At 41.5% G+C, this 23,961-nt stretch overlaps 1 protein-coding gene across 25 annotated transcripts in view; it reads left to right on the top strand.

Moving 5' to 3' along the window:
• Positions 1-23,961, top strand: part of DLGAP1 (DLG associated protein 1) — a 1,139,806-nt gene that overhangs the window by 974,305 nt on the left and 141,540 nt on the right. For 20 of the 25 annotated variants that reach the window (XM_049901330.1, XM_049901331.1, XM_049901313.1 and 17 more), the window contains one exon: positions 14,518-14,547. The exons of the other annotated variants lie outside the window; for them this stretch is intronic. In XM_049901330.1, coding sequence (XP_049757287.1) covers positions 14,518-14,547 — 30 coding nt within the window. The remainder of the gene's footprint in view (positions 1-14,517; positions 14,548-23,961) is intronic. 25 annotated transcript variants of the gene reach the window in all.

The following is a 23,961-nucleotide window of genomic DNA, read 5'->3' as shown; positions in this document are numbered from 1 at the left end:
TTCTAGAAACACACTACCTACCCAAACTAACACAAAATGATGTTGAAAATCTGAACACATCCATAACAAGAGAAGAGATTGAAAAGGTAATTAAAAAAAAAAAAAAAAACTCCTAACAAAAAAGAAGCCCTGGCCCAGATGGCTTCACTGGAGAATTCTACCAAACATTCAGAGAAGAGCTTACACCAGTACTACTCAAACTATTTCAGAACATAGAAAAGGAAGTGATACTTCCAAATTCATTCTATGAAGCCAGCATAACCCTGATACCAAAACCAGGCAAAGACACCACAAAAAAGAAAATTACAGACCAATATCTCTCAAGAATACTGATGCAAAAATTCTCAACAAAATTCTGGCCAATAGAATTCGGCATTAAAAAAAAAAAAATACGCCACAACCAAGTAGGATTCATAGCAGGTATGCAAGGATGGTTCAACATTAGAAAATCAATCAACATAATCCACCACATAAATAAAAGGAAAGAAAAGAATCACGTGATCATCTCAATCAATGCGGAAAAGGCATTTGACAAAGTCTAACACCCATTCCTGATAAAAACTGTCAATAAAATTGGCATAGAAGGGAAATTCCTCAAGATAATAAAGGTCATCTATACAAAACCAACAGCCAACATCATTCTTTAATGGAGAGAGGCTGAAAACATTGCTCTTGAGAACAGGAACAAGACAAGGATGCCCTTTATCACCATTTCTATGGGTTTTGTGGGATTTAACATTGTGCTGGAAGTCCTAGCTAGAGCAATAAAACAAGAAAAAGAAATAAAGGGCATAATTTTTTTTTTTAATTGGTAATGAGGAAGTTAAACTGTCCCTATTTGCAGATGATATGATACTGTACTTAGAAAACCCAAAAGACTCCACAAGAAAACTAGTGGAACTAATAGAAAGATTCAGCAGAGGAGCAAGATACAAGATAAACATACAAAAATCAGGTGGGTTCCCATACACCAATAAAGAGAACGATGAAGAGGAAATCAGGAAAGCAATATCATTTATAATAGCCCCTAAAAAAATAAAAATACTTAGGAATAAATCTAACCAGAAATGTAAAAGACGTATATAAAGAAAACTACAAAACACTACTGCAGGAAACCAAAACAGACCTACATAAATGGAAAAACATACCATACTCATGCATAGGTAGACTCAACACTGTGAAAATGACAATTCTACCCAAAGCAATTTACAAATACAATGTAATCTCCACCCAAATACTAACAATATTCATTAACTTTATATGGAAAGGGAAGAAGCCCTGCATAAGTAAAGCACTATTGAAGAAGTAGAAGAAAGTAGGAGGACTCGCACTCCCTGACCTCAGAACCTACTATACTGCTACAGTAGTCAAAACAGCCTGATACTAGTACAATGACAGGTAACGTTGATCAATGGAACAGAATTGAGAACCCAGATGTAAATCCATCCACCTGTGGTCACCTAGTCTTTGACAAGGGCCCAAAGTCCATCAAATGGGGAAAAGACAGTCTTTTTAACAAAAGGTGCTGGCAAAACTGGATGTCCATCTGCAAAAAAAAGAAACCTCCCACCATACACAAAAACTAATTTAAATGGATCAAAGACCAAAATATAAGGCCAAAAGCTATAAAGATCATAGAAGAAAAAATAGAATCAATGCTAGAGGTCCTAATACACGACACTAGAAGGATACAAACCATAACTAACAATGTACAAACTCCAGAAGATAAGCTAGATAACTGGGATCTTCTAAAAATTAAACAATTATGCTCATCAAAAGACTTCCCAAAAAAAGTAAAAAGAGAACCTATGACTGGTAAAAAAAAAAAAAAAAAAAATTGGCTATTACAAATCCGACAAAGGTCTAATTTCTAAAATCTGCAGGAGAATCTAACACCTCTACAACAAAAAGACAAATAATCCAGTTAAAAATGGCAAAGGAAATAAACAGACACTTCACCAGAGGAGACATTTAAGCAGCTAACAGACCCATGAGGAAATGCTCAGAACCACTAGCCATTAGAGAAATGCAAATCAAAACCACAATAAGATACTATCTCGCCCCAGCATTGCTGGTACGAATCAAAAAAAAAACAAAATAAATATAGAGGCTGCAGGGAGATTGGAACTCTTATGCACTGCTGGTGAGAAGGCAAAATGATACAACCATTTTGGAAAACGATACAGTGCTTCGTTAGAAAGCTAGGAATAGAAATACCATATGATCCAGCAATCCCACTCCTAGGAATATACCCTAGAGAAATAAGAGCCATCACACAAATAGACATATGCACACCCATGCTCACTGTGGCATTGTTCATAATAGCAAAAAGATGGGAACAACCTAGATGCCCATTGTTGTGGATTGAATTATGTCCCACAAAAAATGTGTGTACGATTTGGCTGGGCCATGATTCCCAGTACTGTGTGGTTGTCCTCCATTCTGTGGTTGTAATTTTATGTTAAAGAGGATTAGGATGGGATTGTAACACCATTACTAAGGTCACATCCATGATCCAATGTACAGGGAGCTTCCGTGGGGTATGGTCTGCACCACCTTCTATCTCACAAGAGATAAAAGGAAAGGTAAACAAACAGAGACTTGGGGACCTCATACCACCAAGAAAGCAGTGCCAGGAGCAGAGCATGTCCTTTGGACCCAGGGTCCCTGGGTGGAGAAGCTCCTAGTCCCGGGGAAGATTGATGAGAAGGCTGACAGAGAAAGAAAGCCTTCCCCTGGAGCTGATACCCTAAATTTGGACTTTTAGCCTTCTTTATTATGAAGAAATAAATTTCTCTTTGTTAAAGCCATTCACTTGTGGTATTCCTGTTATAGCAGCACTAGATGACTAAGACACCCATCAACAGATGAATGGATAAACAAACTGTGGTATATACACACAATGGAGTACTACACAATGATAAAGAACAATGATGAATCTGCAAAGTATCTCACAACATGGTGAATCTGGAGGGCATTATGCTGAGTGAAATAAGTCAATCACAAAAGGACAAATGTTGTATGAGACCACTGCTATAAAAATTCATGAAAAGGTTTACACACACGAAGAACAATCTTTTTGATGATTAAGAAGGAGGGGAGGGGTGGGGATGGAAAAACACTAAATAGACAACAGATAAGTGGTAACTTTGGTGAAAGGTAAGACTGTACACAATACTGGGGAAGCCAGCACAATGTGTACACGGCAAGGTCATAGAAGCTCCTTAGACACATCCAGACTCCCTGAGGGACCGAATTGGTGGGCTGAGGGCTGTGGGGACCTTGGCCTCCGGGAATATCTAGCTCAACTGGTATAACACAGTTTATAAAGAAAATGTTCTACATTCTACTGTGGTGAGTAGTGTCTGAGTCTTAAAAGTCTCCGAGCAGCCATGTAAGATACTCCACTGATCTCATCCCTTCAGGAACAAGGGAGAACGAAGAAATCTAAAAACACAAAGGAAAGATTAGTCCAAAGGACCAATGGACCACAACTACCATGGCCTCCAGCAGACGGAGTCCAGTACAATTAGATGGTGCCCGGCTACGACCACTGATTACTCTGACAAAGATCACAATAGAATGTCCTGGACAGAGCTGGAGAAAAATGTAGAACAAAATTCTATCACACAAAAAAAGACCAGACTTACTGGCCTAACAGAGACTAGAGAAACCCCCAGAGTATGGCCCCCATAAACCCTTTTAGCTCAATAATGAATTCATTCCTGAGGTTCACCCTTCAGCCAAAGGTTAGACAGGCCCATAAAACAAAATAAGACTAAAGGGGCACACCAGCCGTGGGGCAAGGAGTAGAAGGCAGGAGGAGACAGGAAAGCTGGTCATAGGGAACCCAAAGTCGAGAAGAGAGAGTGTTGACATGTAGTGGTATTGGCAACCAGTGTCATAAAACAATCTCTACTGTTTAAGGAGAACTTAGTTCTGTCAATCTTCATCTAAAGTACAATTTAAAAGAAAAGTTTGTAATAAATAAATAATTTTTTTTTAATTTAAGGATTTTGGAAGTTTTGCAAAAAGCTGCGAGAGACTCTTAAATGCTTTCATTGAAGGTAATTTAACCTCTTCAGATGATCTTAAAAAGTAAAATAAAACTAATAAATTCATCTTGATCTCAATGTGCTGAATTATAGAAACATTAATGTTAAATGATTTATTGACCAAATAAAGTACATTTCACTTACCTAAAAGCTGTCAAATATTATTGGTTAATGGCAGTTAGAATGGTTAATACAAGCTTGTGTAATCAGAATTGTTATTACATTTAAAGACACTGAAATAGGAAATACTTAAAATTTTCTCAACAAGATACCACAATGTATTTGTGGCATTTGAATTTTTAGCTTTAGGCTTAGAGAATGACAATCAACATTTTTGGATGTAATTTGCCAAGTGAAAAATGAAAATCTCAAAGATTGGTTTATTTCTGCAGCGAAATCTTTACTCATATAAAGATTTATTAAGGATTTATATTTGTCCTAGCTGCTTACGCTAAGGATATCCTAGTGCCAGATGCCTAGCCAGTTCTGAGGACCTGAATACTATCTAGAACATTCTTTCATATTGCGGGATCTGCTTCATGACTTCTGCAAATTCATACCCTAATAGATAAAGCCACAGGTGGTCATCGGACCCAGGAGAACCCCTGCTGATCCTCCCACCTTTGCTCTGGTCAACTGACCCTCCCAAACAATTCTTTCTCTCCTAGCCAGAAGCTTTACACTTATTCCTAGACATGCCTGCCAAAAGAAATGTGCACTTTAATTAATAATAATGAATATACTTGTGATCTCTCTGGAGTAGAGTTCATTTTGGGGAGAAACGGAAGACAAAGTTTGAATAGCTTCACGGATTTCTAGACTGTTAGAACTAGGTATATTCTAAGTTTAGGTTATTACAACTACTCCTTCCAAAAATTGGACATGTGTGTCTACACAGTTTCAGGGGGTTCAGGAACTCCCTGAGTACCACCCAAGGACCATGTTCTGTGGCCTCCAGTCCTGTTACCATTATTGACTTTCAGCTGCTATTGATCAGGAAGTATATACAATACATTTGTGAATGATATTGTTACATGCAATCAACAAACAATAAAGTTTTATTGGACACACTATCTACCAGGCAACATGCTAGCTGGTTGGATACAAAGATAAATCAGGTACAATCCCCACTTTCACCTTTTGTTAGAACATGAACAGAGAGGTGTGTACCACCTAGCAGGTACCAACCCATGTCACAGTCCAGGTCCACACAAAATGCTGAGACGTCCGGGAAGGTTCTACAGTAGAGGAAACATTTGAGTTGGTTCTTAAGAATGGGTAGGTGTTGGGCAGCTACTCATATGACCATATGTATACTAAAAATCAGCAGATTAGAATCTAATCAAAATATTTCTTTTAAGAGCTACTTGAAAACCTCAAGAAAGTCTCTTGAGGGTGGAGAAAGGAAATTTCAAATTTTCATTCTATGTCTTGTCAAAACGATGTCTGTCTATTTTGAGGTTTAAAAAATATATTCCCTGATCCTATGGTCTCAGATATGTTTCTCCGTCTTAGATAAGACTGGGACCTGCGTCTTTTACATCGCTTGATTAGCTTTCTTCTGGCTTCACAGTGATGGCGTAACAACAGCCCACCAACACCAGGGGGCAGTGCAGTCTCACAGAGGAATCGGGACTCGTAAGTCTCAGAACGTTCACAGCAGCCTGGTGCGAAGGTGAAATCCCGAATAAACAGAGTTCCACTAAGGAAAAAAAAAGTCTTAAAAAGTTTTTTTTGACAGCTTCTGAATTGCCATCAAAATCGCCATTCAGCATTTGTACACAGCTGGATTTTTGCAATATAATTTCCTTTTCATTTTTTCTTAATACAGCTGCCTGATCTTTCCTTCCTCCGCCTCGGAAATGGTTCTTCTAACCGACGACCCAGCCAGCCCGTGTAACATTGTTAGGGCTTTCCGTTGCATTCTTTGCGCAGCCGCCGCGCTCTCTTCCCTCCGGTGGCCATTCATTGCATCCAGCTGCCTTTGCTGCGGGGCTGCGGCTCCCTTTAAGGGTAATTCCAGTCCGGGCCTGTGTTTTGTTTCCAGCTCGGCAGGGCCAGGTGTCTGCCCTCCCTCAACCCCCAAGGATGAGAGATCAAAGGTGTGCCTACATCTGCCTCCTGCCCAGCCTTTAATCTGTTACACATTCAAAAGGGACAAGCACAGTATTGTACACTTAGGGAGGGAGCGCAAACCATAGAAGTGGAAATGGCAAAGACCCAGAGTATCTGAACTTACTAAAATGATGTGGAATATACCTGCCTGCTCTTTTAATAAAAAAAGCAAGACTGTTATGGACAAATAGAGGTCTTTTCTCCAAGTGGAGCCCTAATAAACCCTTTTAATGAAATACTGTATACAGACCCACTTGGAGACTACTGTTAAGGGATATACAAAGAGGTGAAAGAAAATATTCTTTAAATTACAAAATGGAAATTATAAGGCACATTTAAAGGCCTGGACTTACTTCAATAACAGCAAAAATGAGGCTTGTCTTTTAAGAAAATGACTTCCAATGGATCAACTATTTTCTGCATCCACAGGGCTAAGTAAGTAGATCATTGGTGCCCTCGAGTCGGTTCCAACTTGTAGTGACCCTATAGGATGGAACAGAACTGCCCCATAGGGTTTCCAAGGAGCGGCTGTTAGATTTGAACTGCCGACCTTTTTGGTTAGTAGCTGAGCTCTTAACCACTGTGCCACCAGAGCTCCAAGTCAGTAGGTAGATGTATTTTTTAAAACAGAAGACATGCAAATTAGGTGTGAAGACAGCAGCTCTGGGAGAATGGTATGAAAGGGTCCGAGATCTTTATCTAGATGTCAGGACTCATGCCTGCAGCAGACACTGTTCTTTCTTACACAGTTTTAGGTGAAGGGGTAGGTAGAAAAGGGCTCACACCTAATAAGAAATTATTTCCAAACTTAAATTTAGCAATAATTTAAACAATTTCATCATTCACACTTTTTCTAGACTCACAGGACGGTTTCCTGATTTTCATCAAAGACATTAATTTGAACACACACTGGTTTTTTATTTTGTGTACAGACACACAAATGCCGAGAAGCTTCCTTATGCTTCCTCTTTCCCACTACATAGAAGCGACCAAAAGGAACCTCAACAAGTGCTTAGCTACCTTCCCAGACAATAGCAAAGCAGGGCTAATGGCCTAACATGAAGTCACAGAGTCTTTCCCCCGTTCTTCTGGCTTTGATTCTAAATTTCCACAGTGTGTGAGAGAGAATAGTGGCTATGGTGAAAAGGGGAGTCCTTATCAGCTGCATCAAATGTTTCATTCATCTACTTAACAAATACTTACTCAACATTTACTGTGTCCACACACTGTGCTAGACTCAAGGAAGACCGTGATCAAAAACAGTCTTGGCCTCTAGTCTCATGGAGCTTATAGTCTAGAGTGGAGATGGACATTAATCAAATAATTACAGAGACAAATACTCTGAAAGAAAAAAATGGAGTTCTTGTGGGAGAATCTGCTGTAAAAAGGAACTAATCTAGAGGTTCAGGGAGAACTTCCATGAGAAAATCCTCGTAAGCTAAGAACTGAAGGATGCAAAAAAGGCAAAGGATGGGACATATTAATAGTCAAAGAACTGAAAGGATAGTATGGCAGGAATACAGAGAATGAAGGGAAGAGATACAACATGAGACTGGAAAATTTAGGCACAGGTGACTGTTTCAGTTCTCTGTTGCTGCATAACAAAACCAAAACCAAACCCACTGCTGTTGAGTCTATTCTGACTCATAGCAACCCTACAGAGTTTCCGAGCCTATAAATCCCTACAGAAGCAGACTGCCACATCTTTCTTGTTACATAACAAACTACCCCCAAAATACAACAGTTTAAAAACAACCATTTGATTATGCCATACAATTTTATGAGTCAGGAATTTAGCCAGGGCTCAGCTGGGTGATTCTTCTGTTCCACACTCAGCTGGAGCTTGGGCTTGTTGACAGGGTCCTAGATGGCATTATTCATCTGCCTGGCACCTTGGAGTGAATGGATGGAAGCCAGGTCTCAGCTGGGACTCTGGCCCAGAGCACCTATAAGGTGGTATCTCCAACACTACAATTTCAAAACTTCTTACGTAGCAGCTTAGCGCCACCAGACAGTGTTTTCCAAGACACAGGAAGTCTTAAGGTCTGGGCCCAGACACTGGCAGAGTGTCACTTTCACAATATTGTGTTGGTCAAAGTGGTCAGAGACACCTAAGGGGAATAACACAGACCTCTCGGTGGGAAGAATTTCAACCATTTGTGGCCATATTTAGTCAGCCACAGTTCATTCTCTGGACACAAATTATTCACAGTTCTCCCCAAGGCAAAATATATTCACCCCCCTCTCAAGCCCTCCAAAAATCTCATCTCAAGCTGAAGTTTACAGTCTAGGTTCTTACCATCTCAATAAACTTCAGGTGCTGATGAGGCTCCTTTGATGTAGTTCTCTAGTACAGTTTCTGTCAATATGAAGACCTGTAAACTAAAAAAAAATGCATCTCCCCCCACACACCCAACATAAAATGAAAGACAGGGATAAGAGAGCCACGATGAACATTCTCATTCAAAGAGTGGAAGAACAGTAGGCATATAGCAATCACTGGTCCATTGCGATTTTGAAATCCACACATTGCCAGTTCCTTGATTGAGAAGCCCAGTCTTGCTCCCTGGACTCTTGGTTACACCTTCTGAGTTATCCATTTCCATAATAAATGGCATTTACAGGGGAACGATCTTCTCAACCTATTTCCTGCCCATAGAAGTTTTGGGGCCTTAGGCACTCTTTTCATTCTGAACTGCCTCTGTCCATTTTTGTCCAAGCTGATGATGCCCATCAGTATAATTCTCTGGAAATCTTTATGGGCTTCCTATGCATCTTATTAGGTTTTACTCCATTATACAAAGCACATATCCACAAGTCTCTTTAAGATAGGCCCTTCTTTGACTTGGGCTTAGAGTCAGGGAGCTGTGAAACCACACCATTAGGATTCTTAGAAGCCCTTTTTGTATTTTAGAAGCTCTACAAGGCACGTACTTAAATATGTCGGAAGTCAGAGAAAAAGGGGAAAAAGGATCTTACAGCCACACCCTTGAGATGACCTTCATCCTGAGTCCATTTCTTACTTTGAGAGTCATTTTCCTTTAAAGAGGCTAGAAATAGGTAACCATTTTATTTTTTTAAGCCAACAAGTTCTGGCTCTTTCTACTTCCTTTAAATTTTGCTTGAAAATTGAACGGTTCTTTTTTAGCTTATCTTTATCTTATCATATGTAGGTATTTTTAAATGTCAATTAGTATTTAAGCATTTTGCCTGGAAATCTCTTTACTAAAACCCATGAGTTCATTAGGTATATTATCTATTTCCATGTTATTACAGGGAATGACATAAAAGAAGTTGCCTTTTCTCCAGCCTCCAATGACAGTTTTCTCCCTGTCCTCCCAGCCTTCACCAACAGTCTCCTCAAAACTTTCTAGCTTTTAATCTCTGCCCAGTCTCAAAGCAAATGCCACGGTTTCAGGTTTTATTACGGCTGTACCTGACTTCCATGGAAACCTGGTGGGGTAATGGTGAAGTGCTATGTCAGCTAACCAAAAGGTCAGCAGTTCAAATCCACCAGGTGCTCCTTGGAAACTCTATGGGGCAGTTCTACTCTGTCCTATAGAGTCGCTATGAGTCGGAATCAACTCGACGGCAGTGGGTTGGGGTACCTGACTTCCAGGAACCAAATTATTCTTTGGTTTTCTCTTCCTGTGTAAAAAATCTGCCCCAAAACTTCGAGTCTTAAAACCACAACCATGCTACTATGTCTCGCAAGTTTGTGAATCAGGAATTCAGGCAGGGTCCAAGTGAATGTTTTTTGTTTTTCTTGGAATCAACGAAGGTTACTTCGTGGTATTCAACTGGCACATGGGCTGTTCTGGAAAATCCAGGATAGCTTCATTCGTATGTCTGGCATTTTGACAGGGATGGCTTGATGTCTAGGTTCAGCTGAGATTTTTTTATCAGAGTGTCTATATGTGGGCTCTTCATCAACAGTCTCAGGACTTCTAGCATGATGGCTTGGGGTTCCTCAGAGGGAGGGTTCCAGGAGACAGGAAGAGGAAGCTGCCTGTTTCATCAGATCTGGGCACAGACACAGGCAAAGCACCACTTCCGCCATGTTCTACTACTAATCAAAACGGTCACAGAGCTTGCCCTGATTCAAGGAGAGGGGACATGGTCCCCACTCCTTAGTGGGAAGAATGTGTGGCCATTTTTATTCTGCCATAGGTGACATCATGCAGGGCTTTGCAGACCATGTTAAAGCCTTGAATCTTTATCTTAAGAATAATGAAAAACCATTTAATTTTAAAGGGGAGGGGAAAGTACCACATAATTGGATTTGCCTATTGAAAAGAGCACTCTAGCTAGCTGTCCTTTGGGAAGAAATTAGAAGAAGGATATTGAAAACTGGTTAGTTCTTTTTAACTCATCTTTCTCTGTTAGCACTTTATCCTACAGATTCATGTAAACCTTGCTGTGATATCTGGCCTAGGGTAATGGCAGTGGAGATAAGAGAACTGCAGATTCTAGAGATATTTGGAAATAAAACTTATTAGCCAATATTCCTTAAAGTCCTTTTAGGGCATAATTTTGCCTCCAAGTACTAGATAAAACTGCTTCTTGGGGATACTTTCAACATTATATCATTATAGCTATAGAAGATCTTGCGGGTTAAAGGAAATACATTCAAGCCAGAGGAAGCAACAAGTACATAAGCCCTGGGGCAGAAAGGAACTAACATTTGCAAACCACAGAGAGAAAGGTGGTTGAAGCATCTTGAACGAAGAAGATAGTCATGTGAGATGAAGCAGAATAAGTAGGCAGCAATAAATCATATAGGGCTTTGAAAGCCAAGGTTAAAATTTTATTTTTATTTCAAAAACATTGAGATGTCATTGGGGGTTTTAGTGAGCCTTGGTTATTCACACTTTAGCATGAATTATTTTTAATCTGACCCTTCTTCCTTTGAATTACTGCAGATCAGCTGAAAGTAATCCTTAGGTGGAAATGGTAGGGAAGAGGGTGGGATAATTTCGGAATTGGAGAACTGCTGCAGATAGCATACCTGGTTAGGGATTGGCTCTGAGTTGCAGGACGATAATGGAGATTGCCTACACATATTACCCACACATTAGGAATTTTGCTACACTAAAGATACTGAGTTGACAGAAGAACCCCTGATTTTCTTTTTCTTCTTTCCTATTTTATTTTCAAATATTTCTGCAGACTAAGAAGAGTTAAAAGAGGGGAGTGCTGGGATCCACTGTGTGTATACATGTATATGTATGTGCTATGGCTTGCCTTGAATTCCAAGCAATGTCAACCATTCACCAGACAATGTCTGCTGTGTGTCCCAGAGGTCAGCAATACTATGTGTAGCTTTTTTAACATCAACATCAATCACTTCTTAAATCTTCAAATTTTAAGATAAATCATAACTTTCCCCCTCCTACAGTTTTTTGTATGTTAACATTAGCTATGTAGCTAGATCTAAGTAATTCTAGACTCTCAGTGTGATGTAGTTATTTTGCAATAAAAAGGCCTACCCTAAAAAACCCTACTATAGAGAAAAGCTTAAGTTGGGTTTTAAAAAAAAAAGTTTATATGGAGCTAATAAATTAATACAGTTTTATTAAAATGATGAATGATGTTTCTAATTAGAGTTCTAAATCCAGCCTTTTCTTCATTGTTTAACCTTCCTTTCTTCCTCAAGAGCTGCATTGTTGGGTTCTACCCCACCCCACCCCACCCCCACCCCACCCCACCCTCACCCCACCCCACCCCTACCCCCACCCCACCCTCACCCCACCCTGCCCCCACCCCACCCCTACCCCTACCCCTACCCCACCCCACCCCTACTCCTACCCCACCCCACCCCTACCCCTACCCCACCCCCACCCCCAAGAATTTGTTTACATTTTAATGGTTGTCCTTTCATTTCAGTGACATTTGCTCGCACAATTTATTTACAAAAATAAATACAGATAAAAAAATAATATTCTGACTTGGCTTCCTATATGAAGTTTCTACAGTTTGAAAAAATGGGATCACTGCTTAATAAGCTGACTACTTTTATGTGACTTTGCCTCTTGGTTTAGTTACCTGATCAAAAGAATGCCAAATCTACTTAGGCTGTGTTCCTAGTTGATCATCAATGACTGCTTTTTTCCAAGGTGCGCTGTTTATAGTGTATTTTCAAGATTACTGGCAAAATAATAGTAAATGCTAGGCTTACTAACATATGGCCTGTTCAATTAAGTTTTAAACCCTTTTGTGAATATCCCAGAAAACATTCTGAAGTTCGATATTTTCTTCTCTGGGCCTAAGTGGAAAGAAACATTAACTATGACAGTAATGGCTACAGTCAGTTCATCCCAGCTTGCAAGAGCCAACTGTTAACATTTTCAGGAATTTGGGAGCCAATTGTTAAACACAACCATTACTGTAAATTAAACTATATAAAAACTTCCAATTAAATAAATTATATTAGAGACAAAGGTAATAACTATTTAAAGCTCATCACTTTCTAATTATTTGACAGCATTTTACTGTTATCCATACTTTGGAGGTTATTTACATCCCCAGTACATGGATAGTGGAAATATTGCCTAATGGTGTGCCACTTCACCTCTCTTCCCAACTCCACATTCAGTGACATCGAGCTGACAGCTTGAAATACAGGCCATGGCGGGGGGGCGGGTATTCACACAATGTTGAAGCTGAAAGAGGGTTTAATTTAATGAATAGAATTTATATGAAGATGAGAAATCCTTTAACCATCGATCACATATCAGATTTAATAACAGTAAATTTACTGGAAAAAGAGTTGATTGGGATGCAACTCAGTGCGTGATTTTGTCAAGTCACGGTTGAATTGCAACCATAAGTTGGCACCAGATACAAGAGTTTGGCCAAAATCAACAAAACCATCCTGCGAGAATCAGTTGGCTATATAGAATTTGCAGTAAAAGAGTGCCGTGTGTTTTACTGTTCTTTGTGAATTGTGTGCTAGACATCTTTTTATCAGTAAGATTTATATTAAGTATATGCATACTTTTATGTGTACAGTGATTATATGCATACTCTGTTCATACACATTTCCCAGACACCACTGGTTCTGCAGGAAAGATGAAATTCAACAGGTAACTTAAAAAAGCATCTGTTTCAGAAGGATAATGGAGAGTGAGTTTGTTTTTTTGTGGACATAATCTGTTGAAATCAGTGTGTATTCATGCTGATGCCAATTTTGTTTACCAGCATTGAAAGGGTTTTGTTTCCCTTCTAGATTTGAAACTTCTCCAGTTCGATAGAGAACCAGAATTTGAACCAAATGAAACTCTGGATTTTTTGCTCAGCCTAAAGTATCAAGGCTGTCACAGAGTTTGGGAATATTATTTTTTTATAACTATGATTTAGTTATAAAAAGCACTGTGTAAATCAAATTATTAAATCAGGGCTAATCTGTGTTAGTTTAGTATTTTCACCTTTAAATTCACCAAAGGCAGACGAATCTTTCAGTCAACGTGAAGAACAACTTGATATCACCTTTTTACCTTCTGACCTGCAGGCAGCAGGAAAGCTGAATACATCAGACCAAGAAAATTACCTCAGACCAAAACCACCCTGAGGAGAGAGCCACCAGATCACACCATGGTTTTTTGGCCACCCATTAGGTTTTTCACCACCAATCACTGGCCACCAGTTACAATGGCCAACAAGTCAATTCCCCCTCATGGCGATCTCTTGTGTGTCAGAGTAGAACTGTGGATGGCAGATTTTTCACAAGTAGGTCCTCAGACCTTTGGTAGTACAAACAGTTAACACGCTTGGCTGCTAACTAAAAGGTTAGAGGTTCGAGTTCACCCAGAGGCACCTTGGAAGAAAGGCATAGCAATCTACTTTTGAAAAATCAGCCACTGAAAACCGTATGGCGCACAGTTCTACCCTGGCACACATGGGGTCATCATGAGTCAGAATCAATGGCAACTGGAAGTATATTTCAACAGAAACACTGGCCAAACATCCATCAAATTGATCTCTATACACAGTACTAAATAGGAGCTACTGAATGCTGGTGTCTCATTGTGTGAATTTATTGATCCACTATCTAGCATAATTTATATCCAGAAAAAGTTACTCAGACCGACTTGGCCTGGTCTCATCCAAAAACATGTCAGACCCCCTTTTTAGTAAAAAAATTCCCCCAAATGGTTTTTGTGGTGAAATGAAGTCATCCAAGAGATCTAATCAAGGGCTAAAAATTACTTAGTTTTTGAAACTGACGTTTAGTTAAATTCTCAGAACAACAGCAAAAAATCCAGATCTGAAGCATGTGTGTTATGAGAAGACTGCAAAGGGTGATTTGGGTCCATTCTATAACCGCCACTTTTTGTTTTTATTCAAGGTGTCATAAAACTGAGTTCTGCAGTCGAAGGTACGTTTTTATAACCACAAAATCAGTAATGTTTTGCTTCAGGGTTGCACAGTGTGGCTTTGTAGCTAGAAAGCTTATGTGGCGGTGGTGTTTGATGGCCATGTTCTAATTGCCAGCTATGCCTTTCCATCTTGTGTTTCTCCTCGTTCTGGTCTTTTTTGCCACAAGTCCTTCACCTCTCCACAAGTGGCATTGACACCAACCCAAGAGGTGAATCTGTCTGTTTCTATTTTCTGATGTGATCGTCACAGCCCCAGTGCTCTTCAGCAAGCCCTGTGCACGCAAGCTTTGTTTGGAACTGGACACAGTCTTGTCAGTAGCCCTTGCCCTTGGTTCTTTCAGCAGAACTTTCTCTAGAAGGCTTTAGCCCTGTAGCCTTGCCCAGCCAACAGGCTTGCCCAGAAGTAAATGGGCATGAAGAGTCCCTTAAGGTTTCCTGGTGAGAAAATTCAGTGGTTAAGGCGTTTGCCAAGCTCAGTATGGGCTCTTCCTGGATGGTGTGATGCACCACCCGGGAGGGATTGTGAGGACCACCTTACCATAGTATTGATGAGTGGTCATCCCTTTAGTTATGCATTCAAGAAGCTAAGAAGAAAAGAAAGAGGGCTTCAAAGAAAAGGGAGAACCTGTAGGAGAAAGCAGACCTAGCAGAGTGTTTTGCTGAATAACCCCAGAGAATGTTAAAAAAAATACGTCATTGTCTGAAATGATTAATTGGTTATAAAATTGATCTCCTTACACCCTTAGGAGCATACAATCCAGTAGTAGAGAGAATGTGTAATTTTCTCTTTTTTGTGAGATTCGGTTTTTGTTTGGGGGTGTGTGTGGCTACGTTTATGTGTTTGTTTATTGGGAGTTTGTCAGTCATGCTTCCAGGGTCCCTTCATCCCCATTCAATCAGGGGAAGCTGCTTGGAAGAGGTGGTGGGCTTTAAGGTGAGTTTTCAAATTTTAAAGGGAAATGTGGCTTGATAAATGGGTAATGCACGGGGGTGGGGAGCAGAAAATCCAGGGGTCAGAATGGCGAGGCCATTTGTTTGACTCACAAAAAGGGGTGCAGTTGGCTTGGAGTTTGAAGAAGGAGCTTAGGATTGTAGCTAGGGGGGTATGGGGCAAATCCAAAGCAGGGCTCCATCCCTTTTGCCGAGTCAGTACAATCACACAGCACCCAACATGGTTGAAAAGGCGTGATTTCTGACGTCTGTATGCTACTCCATACAGAGAGAGAACAAGGAAGAGGCACAGGCTGTGGGGTATCAGGGTCCAAAGAAAGCAGGGTGTGAGGGACACAGTGCATGCTCAGGCCTTCTGCTAGACCAAGTAGGAATTCAGGTCCCTCTGTCCATTAAAATGGACTTCTGTTGAAAAGCTCTTCAAGTCCCTCCCTGCCTAACAAAATATCGGACACAGAAACAGGCAAGCAGGACCGTGAGAGTGACCTTGCCTGCAGACTCCCCCAGGGACAACAAGAGTCTCAGTTAATTATCTGCAGAATTACAGATAACACCAGGTCCACTCTAGGCTGTTCTGATGTTTTATCAAGGAATGGCTTTGCAGTCATAGCTTTACATTACCTGCTCGGCTTAAGCACGGTTTCCACTTGCAATGAAAAGAGGTAAAAATGAGACAAAATAAACAGCCAGAAAATCAAGAGAGCATTAGATCATTTGAAAACTGTCATCCTGCTAGAGGTTACCACTGGATAGCATGGCTGTCTGAACCCCCCAAAAAGATTTCTCTTCTCCAGAGAGAGATTAGAGTTTGAGGAGAAATGAGGGCAGGAAGCAGAAAGCCTGTCTGCCTGCCTGGGGCTTTTTGCACCCTCTGGCTCCCTCCCTCGTCTCTCGGCCGCTCAGAGTCCCTGGAGGTCACCGGAGGGGCCGGAGTCCCCGAGGTCAGGCTCATTTCCAGGTCTGCTTGCGTATCTTTTGGCTGAGTGCCGCGGAAGCTGGATGGCTTGGCGCTTGCTCTCTGTTAGCTGGGGTGGAATCGTAGGGGCGGCTCCGGGTGCAGGGGTTCGGGCGGGGTCGTGTGTGTGGTCAGTGCATGACTCCTCAGTGCATCTGGAATGTGGGGCTCTTTGGAGCATGCTCTGTCGAATGTGTGTGGGACACTTTTAATTAGACTCGAGCCTCCTGTGGAAGTCTTTGTGAATGGGTAGCTAATTACCGTACTTGCTGTTCTCCATCTGTGGAATGAATTCAAGGCAGCTTCCTACAGCTTAACATGTCAAGGAATATACACATCCGGGGAGGGAATCCCATTTCCTTTTCTTTAAAAATGGCTCTGTTCTGGATTACCCTAGGACTCTGAAAGTAACATTAATATGTTAGATGGATTATCTTTTTCTGTTCTTTTCTTTCCTTATGTTAAGAAAAAACAAGCATCAAAGTTCTAAGAGAAAATCACCAAAGATTCCATGTGCTACTTCCTGAGGAGGACTTTTGTCAGGCAGTTTGTACCTTCTCTGTTTCTGAAGCCAGGGTCCACTGGTCAGCACTATGGAGCCTCGTGTAAGCTTTAAAATCAGCAGAAAGGAAATACCATTTGATATCTTATTAACAGTGAGGTTAAAAGTGAAATGTCCTTTGGAAGACAGAAACACACGAGAATGCTTTATTTTGCGACGAAGAAGAAATGTTGAACAGGAAAAAATTAAGTCCGAAAGATATAATTGCAATGTTTTATCCATAACACTGATGACTTCTGGCTTCTAATTTTAGGTTGACAATCCCACACCCTGAAAAAATTGGGGTAAAGGACAAACATCAGACACATCTCGGGGGAAGGGGAGATGTTTGGGGCAATGGGAAGGAGAGAAAGACCTGACATGCCAAGAATCCCACAGCAGAGCCTTCCAAATATTCCTTTTAAGAGGTATTTTCCCTCTTGAAATTGGAGCAGGGAAAAGGTGTTCGGGGAGGGCACGTAGTTCCACAGGTAAGCTCAGCACACCTGCCTTCATGGAGGAGAAATGAGAGCAAAGGGCATGCGAGGGCTGAGTCATGCTGCCTTGGAGTGGCTCTGACATCTGTAGGCAGATGGCTCTTTTCAGACGAGGGAGGGCCCTGCCCCAGCCTGCAGCTGGCTGTGCACAGGCACGCGGGACAGGTGAGCTCAGATGGGTGTGTCCAGGCAGGAGGCGGCAGGCCTGCAGTGAGGAGAGAAAGACCTGCCACGCAAGGCTGAAAGCAAGCCTTTGGAACTGGTAACCAGGGTGTGTTCTGTGGTAAGATTTGCCTAAAAGACAATGTTTTATACCTCATAGGTACCAAAATCAAACCTGTTGCCATTGAGCTGATTCTGACTTGAAGTGACCCCATAAGACAGAGTAGAAATGCTCCCTAGGGTTTCCAAGGCTTTAATCTTTACAGAAGCAGACTGCCACATCTTTTTCCCTTGGAGCAGCTGGTGGGTTTGAATTGGTTAGCAGCCAAGCACTTAACCACTGCACCACCAGGGCTCCTTAACTTATAGTTGAGAACTCAAAATACCAAAATGATGTCAGATCCTTTTGAATGCCTATACTGAGGAAACGGGGAGTTTGGATTTTCTGGCAAAGTTTAATGTCTTTGAACATTGGGACAGATGGGCTTATATGAAGAGATCGATAGCCAAGATGATTTCCAGAGCTTACCCCACTTTTGGTCACCCCTCTGGTGTGGGTGCTGAGTCGGTGTCTGTTAGGCAGTAGGGGGTAAACTAGTAAGAGTTAAGAGTAAACCTCACAGCCTTCACAAGCAGCTTCAGCCTCATAAGCAAAAGCTGCCCTTGGCATGTGGGTTTTTTCTTTTCTTTTTTTCTTCTTGTCATTTCATTTGCCTGGAAACATTAACGGTATCTTACTTCTCCACCATAATGGCTCGTTGACCACAGTGCTCATCAGAGCAGAGGATTTAGAACTGTGGCCAGATCCAAGGTGGTGTGTTCTACAGCCCCGTAGTCGGTGTTAGTTAATGTCTTTCGTGTAAACTCATAAAAATAAAAGCTGCTCTTCTACTCTGATGACCTTATCTGACCTCACCTATGTGCTGAGGGCTCAGACACTCATGTGCTTTGAAAAGCCTCTTTTCAATAATAAAATGTGAAATGTATCCAAAAATATCCAAAATACATTTGACATTTCAAAATTACTATATTCCAAATTTATTGTTGCCATTCCCTTTCTAGAAGAATTTTGTTCTTACTGTGTTTTTCTATTTTTTGAGCAAAACCATATGTTCAGTGTGTCAGGTTAGTCTGTGATAAACCCATTAACAAAGATACGGTGTAGGGGCTGACTTCTAATGATAAATTTACGGTGAATTTTTGACATTTTTACACCAAAAATCAAAACGTCTTTACAGGGGAACATCTAGCTAAATTGGCATAACATAGCTTATGAAGAAAATGTTCTACATTCTTCTTTGGTGGGTAGCATCTGGGGTCTTAAAAGCCTGTGAATGGCCATCTAAGATACTCCACTGGTCTCACCCTTTCTTGAGCAAGGGAGGATGAAGAAAATGAAAAACACAAGGGAAAGATTAGTCCAAAGGACCAATGGACCACAAATACCACAGCCTCCACCAGCCTGAGTCTATCACCTAGATGGTGCCTGGCTACCTCCACTGACTGCTCTGACAGGAATCACAATAGCAGGTCCCAGACAGAGCTGGAGGAAAATGTAGTACAAAATTCTAACTGAAAAAGAAAGACCAGACTTGCTGCCGTGACAGAGTCTGGAGAAACCCTGAGAGTATGGCCCCTGGACACCTTATCAGCTCAGTAATGAAGTCACTCCTGAGGTTCACCCTTCAGCCAAAGACTGGACAGGCCCATAAAACAAAACGAGACTGAAGGGGTACACCAGCCCAGGAGCAAGGACCAGAAGGCAGGAGGGGACAGGAATGCTGGCAATAGGGAACCCAACATTGAGAAGGGAGAGCATTGACATGTCATGGGGTTGTTAACCAGTGTCATAAAACAATATGGGTACTAACTGTTTAATGAGAAGCTAGTTTGTTCTGTAAACCTTCATCTAAAGTACAATAAAAATAAATAAATAATAAAAAATAAAATCTTTACAGACTGTTAAGCCAGATAGCTGGCAGAGATAGGGAAGGGCCATCTCCCTGGAAGGAAGTGTGTCAGCAATCTGGAAACAGAATATTGTAGGAACTGAAAATAAGACCAAGAAACTTGTTCCTGCACAGAAACTCAGACCTCCTGCTCACAAGGCTAACCTGGAAGCGGGAGCATCCTACTGAAGAAATAGGTGTTCTCTTCTCAAGAGTATTTTGTAGAGACTTGGCAAAAATTTCCTATGATACAGCAGTGTCCCTGGGAAGAATGGGCATTAAACTGAGAAATTATGAAATAGCTTCCTTAGACTAGGATCCTCATGGTGAAGATGCAGCCAGATGAAGAAATTGGAAAAAGATGGGTCAAAGGAACAATTTCAAAGTTTACCTACTTGGGGTCTTTCTCGGGATGACCCTTTCCCCAGGTATAGTTAGCCTCAAATAGCCACCAGTAGCATCTCAAAGGACTCCCACATCAGCTTTTTTGTTCCTTCTCTTTGTCCCTCTTCTTCCCTTCCTTCTCCCTCTTCCTCTATTGCAACCCCACATCCCTGTTTCTGTGTAGTGCAGTGGAATGAGCATGGGGCTTGGGCAGTGGAAAGCCAGCCTCTAACTGGGTGGGCTTGGCAAGTAACTACTATTTGCCCAAGTGTCCTCATCAGTAAAATGGGGTTATCTATATCTCAGATTGGCTGTAAAGACTAAGGAAGACGATATAGGAGTAAGAATTTAACACGGTATATTTATAGAATACACTAGTTACTCTATAAGGTTTTTTTCCTTCTTCCACCTTTCCTCTTTCCTTGCTGACTTCCAAACCTGCCTGCAGGCCTCCCTCGTCCCAGCATCCAAAGATCTAGCAAATATGATCAGTTCCACCATGATTTTGTTGTCCCATAAGTCCCTGCGTGGTGAAAACAGTTAACATGCTTGGTTGCTAGCCAGAAGGTTGGAGGTTTGAGTCCACCCAAAGGTCCCTCAGAAGAAAGGCCTGGCCATCAACTTCTGAAAAATCAGCACAGCTCTACTCTGACATACATGGGGTCTCCACGAGTCAGAATCAAGTTCACTCCATGGCAGCTAGTTTGGTTATGTTGTCGCAAGCTGCTGAAAGTCAGTTTTGGAAGACATAAAGCAGAGGTAACATAAACCCTTGCTTCTCCTCTTTGAGAGGGGAAACGCTCCCCACCCGGGCATAGAGCTCCCTGACCCCCTCTGGACTCTGTGAAGGCTGCAGGCCAAGGGAGGAGGGCTGTAACGTGCCAGGAGACAGTCTTGTCCTGAGGGGCTTCAATCCAATGGGATTGTCCCACTAACCTACTCACCACTACTGCGGGGTGGTGAGGAGAACCAAACAGACTACTAGTTAACAACTGATGTTATCAGTATCAACATTTTACTATTAAGTAGCTTATAAGTTCACAAGGTCCCTGAGCATGGCGTTGGCCACCACTGATCAAGAATATGGAAATTTTAGACAAAGAGATCTGAAGTGAACGCAGTCTCATCTATCCAGACAGCAGCCTTCTTCTCTAAATCTTTGACCTTCTGAAACCAAAACTTGTCAAAGTCTATGCTGAATAAACTGCCTTGAGCGCCAGCAGGAAATTAACACAACCAGAAGACAGTTTCCATTCAAAGCACTCTAAACTACCCTTCACTACCCTCCCTAGGGCGGAAAATAAAGATTTATAAATCAAAGGCAAGCTACGAAAGATAATCTGCCAGTTTGGGTCACTGATTTATTTTCTTTCTTTTTGTTTTTTAAGAGTATAAATTTCAATGTCTGGTTTTTTTTCATTGTTTTAGCAGCCTACAGTACGATGTAGCCATGTTTACAATGTAAGCAAAGTTCTTATTTTACTTTAAAAGAATAGCCAATTCTACTAAGTTGCATAATAAGGCAAGTTTTAAGGACAGTGGTCTAATTAGCAGTCTTTGAAGTCAATTCAGTAATGATATCAAAGCCCCTGCTAGTATTTCAATCTAAAAAATTAGAAAATGACCTTTATATTTTCAAACTAAAATCATAGGCTGACCTTACTGTTAATTTTGGAGCGTATTACAACTGCTGAAATCACTTAAGCTGTGGTTTGGTGTATGAACAAGGAAATCACACCCTCTTCAATCATCTAGCACACCCATTAAAATGAACGGTCAGAGCAGCTTTGTGTTGATTCTATGTGCATTTGATATTCAACTAAGAGGCATATGTATCTAAATATTGACACAGCTGTATATACAAGAGTTTTCTTGAAGCCATTGATGCTTTGAGTTGAAAGAACATACATTATTATTTTTGTTTGGTCTCACTGCAAACAAAGCCAAAGCATTTTTACGGTAATATATCAATGAAGTGCAAAGCCGATGCCTGTCCAAAAGGTTTATGGTTGTGAAATGTTTTAGGGATATGGATTTCCAGGCATTTTCTAATTTTAACCAACATGTATACACTGACAAGGACGGTGTGATTGTTAAGGTTGTGTGTCAAGCTGGCTGGGCCATGATTCTCAGTGTTTTGGCAGTTATGATTAGTTTGGCAGTCATATAATGGTGTAATCTCTTTTATGATGAGATCTGATAAAATGTAATCACCTCCATGATGAGATCTGCTATGAGCAGCCAATCCATTGAAAGGGAGTTTCCTTGGGCGTGTGGCCAGCATCCAATATATGTGGACATTCTGGCAAGGCTTGTAAGCTTTTGCTCTGCTCTGGATCCTGCATTCAGCTGGTCCGCATCTGACCTGCAGTTCTTGGGACTTGAGGCAGCAGCCTGCCCTCTTACCTGTGTATCTCGGGTTTGTCAACCCCTACAGCTACATGAGTCAGGAGAAGCCTCCAGCCTGATGCCTGACCCATGGACTTGGGACTTGCCAGCCTCTACAACCACGTGAGCTATTTCCTTGAGATGTATATGTGTATATATATATATATATATATACATATATACGCTTCACTGGTTTTGCTTCTCTAGAGAACCCAGCCTAAGACAGACGGAGAGCCACGAGGCACATCTCTGAGGACCACAGTGCCCCTGGGCCATTCCTGTGAAGAGATAACCAGAGGAAACAAGTTTAATTTCCTTTTAATCCCTCTGTATCCCATCGCTTTATAGATGACCTCTCATATATGTTGTTGTTATTGTGGTTAGTTGCCATCAAGTCCACCCTAACTCATGGCAATCCCATGTACAACAGAACAAAACGCTGCCCAGTGCTGCCCCACCCTCACGATCTCCAGCGTGCTGAGTCCTTTGTTGCCTTCCAACCCAGGGGGCTCATCTTCCAGCACTATATCAGACAGTGTTTTGTTATGGTATCCATAGGGTTTTCACTGGCTAATTTTCAGAAGTGGATTGCCAGCCCTTTCTTCCTAGTCTGTCTTAGTCTGGAAGCTCCTCTGAGATCTGTCCACCATGGGTGATGCTGCTGGATACCATCCCTCAGTAACCACGAGTGATTGGTTCCAGGACCCCCTACAGGTACCAAAATCCAGAGATGCTTAAGTCCCTAATATAAAATGGCGTAGTAGTTGCATATAACCTAGGCACATCCTTCCGTGTACTTTAAATCATCTCTAGATAACTCGTAGTACCTAATACGGTGTAAACGCTGTGTCATTTTTTCAGCACAATTGAAGACTTGCTCTGGAAGGTAGCCTTTCCCTTCTGTGAACGTCTTGAGCTCTTTTGGGAACGCTGTAGTTCTTGAGACTATAGTGTGTTCTGTAGCTAGGCAGCCATCCTTAAAAAAAAAAAAAAATACCAATTACCCCTGAGTTGATTCCGACTCACAGCGACCCCATAGGACAGAGTGGAACTGCCGACCTTTTGGTTAGCAGGCGAGCTCTTAACCACTGCGCCACCAGGCTCCAGCCATCTCTTCTTAACCTTAAACTCCTTTCCCTCACTATCCTCAACCCCTTCACACTTAGCATTTGAGGGACTGCTTTGGCCACTTCATTGCTTTCTAGGAACCATTTTTTCACAGAAACAAAGAATGCACACAACACAAGCAGGGAACTAAGGAGAGACCAGGGGAACAATACTCAAACCAGGAGTGCTGGCAGGAGACCGAGGCTCTGTGAAATGGCAGGAAGCTACAGCAGGAGGTGGCTACACATCACGGCATTCCTGTGCATTCAGCGTAGTGCACGGTGTGCGGCAAACTCAAGTTTTGCTTTCTGGAAACTTTTTTTTCCCCCAAGTATTTTCAGTCTGTAGTTGGTTGAATCTGCGGATGTGAAACCCGCAGGTAACGAGAGTGGACTGCATTTGAAATACCAATGAGATAGCTTCCAGCATCACAGCGATAGGAAAGCCACTGCAGTATGACAGACGGGTGGTGGTCCTCA

Source organism: Elephas maximus, chromosome 11 (genome assembly GCF_024166365.1).
Source record: "Elephas maximus indicus isolate mEleMax1 chromosome 11, mEleMax1 primary haplotype, whole genome shotgun sequence".
NCBI lineage: Eukaryota > Metazoa > Chordata > Mammalia > Proboscidea > Elephantidae > Elephas > Elephas maximus.
The sequence above is the reverse complement of the archived record's forward strand: the minus strand, read 5'-3'. Positions and strand labels throughout refer to the sequence as shown.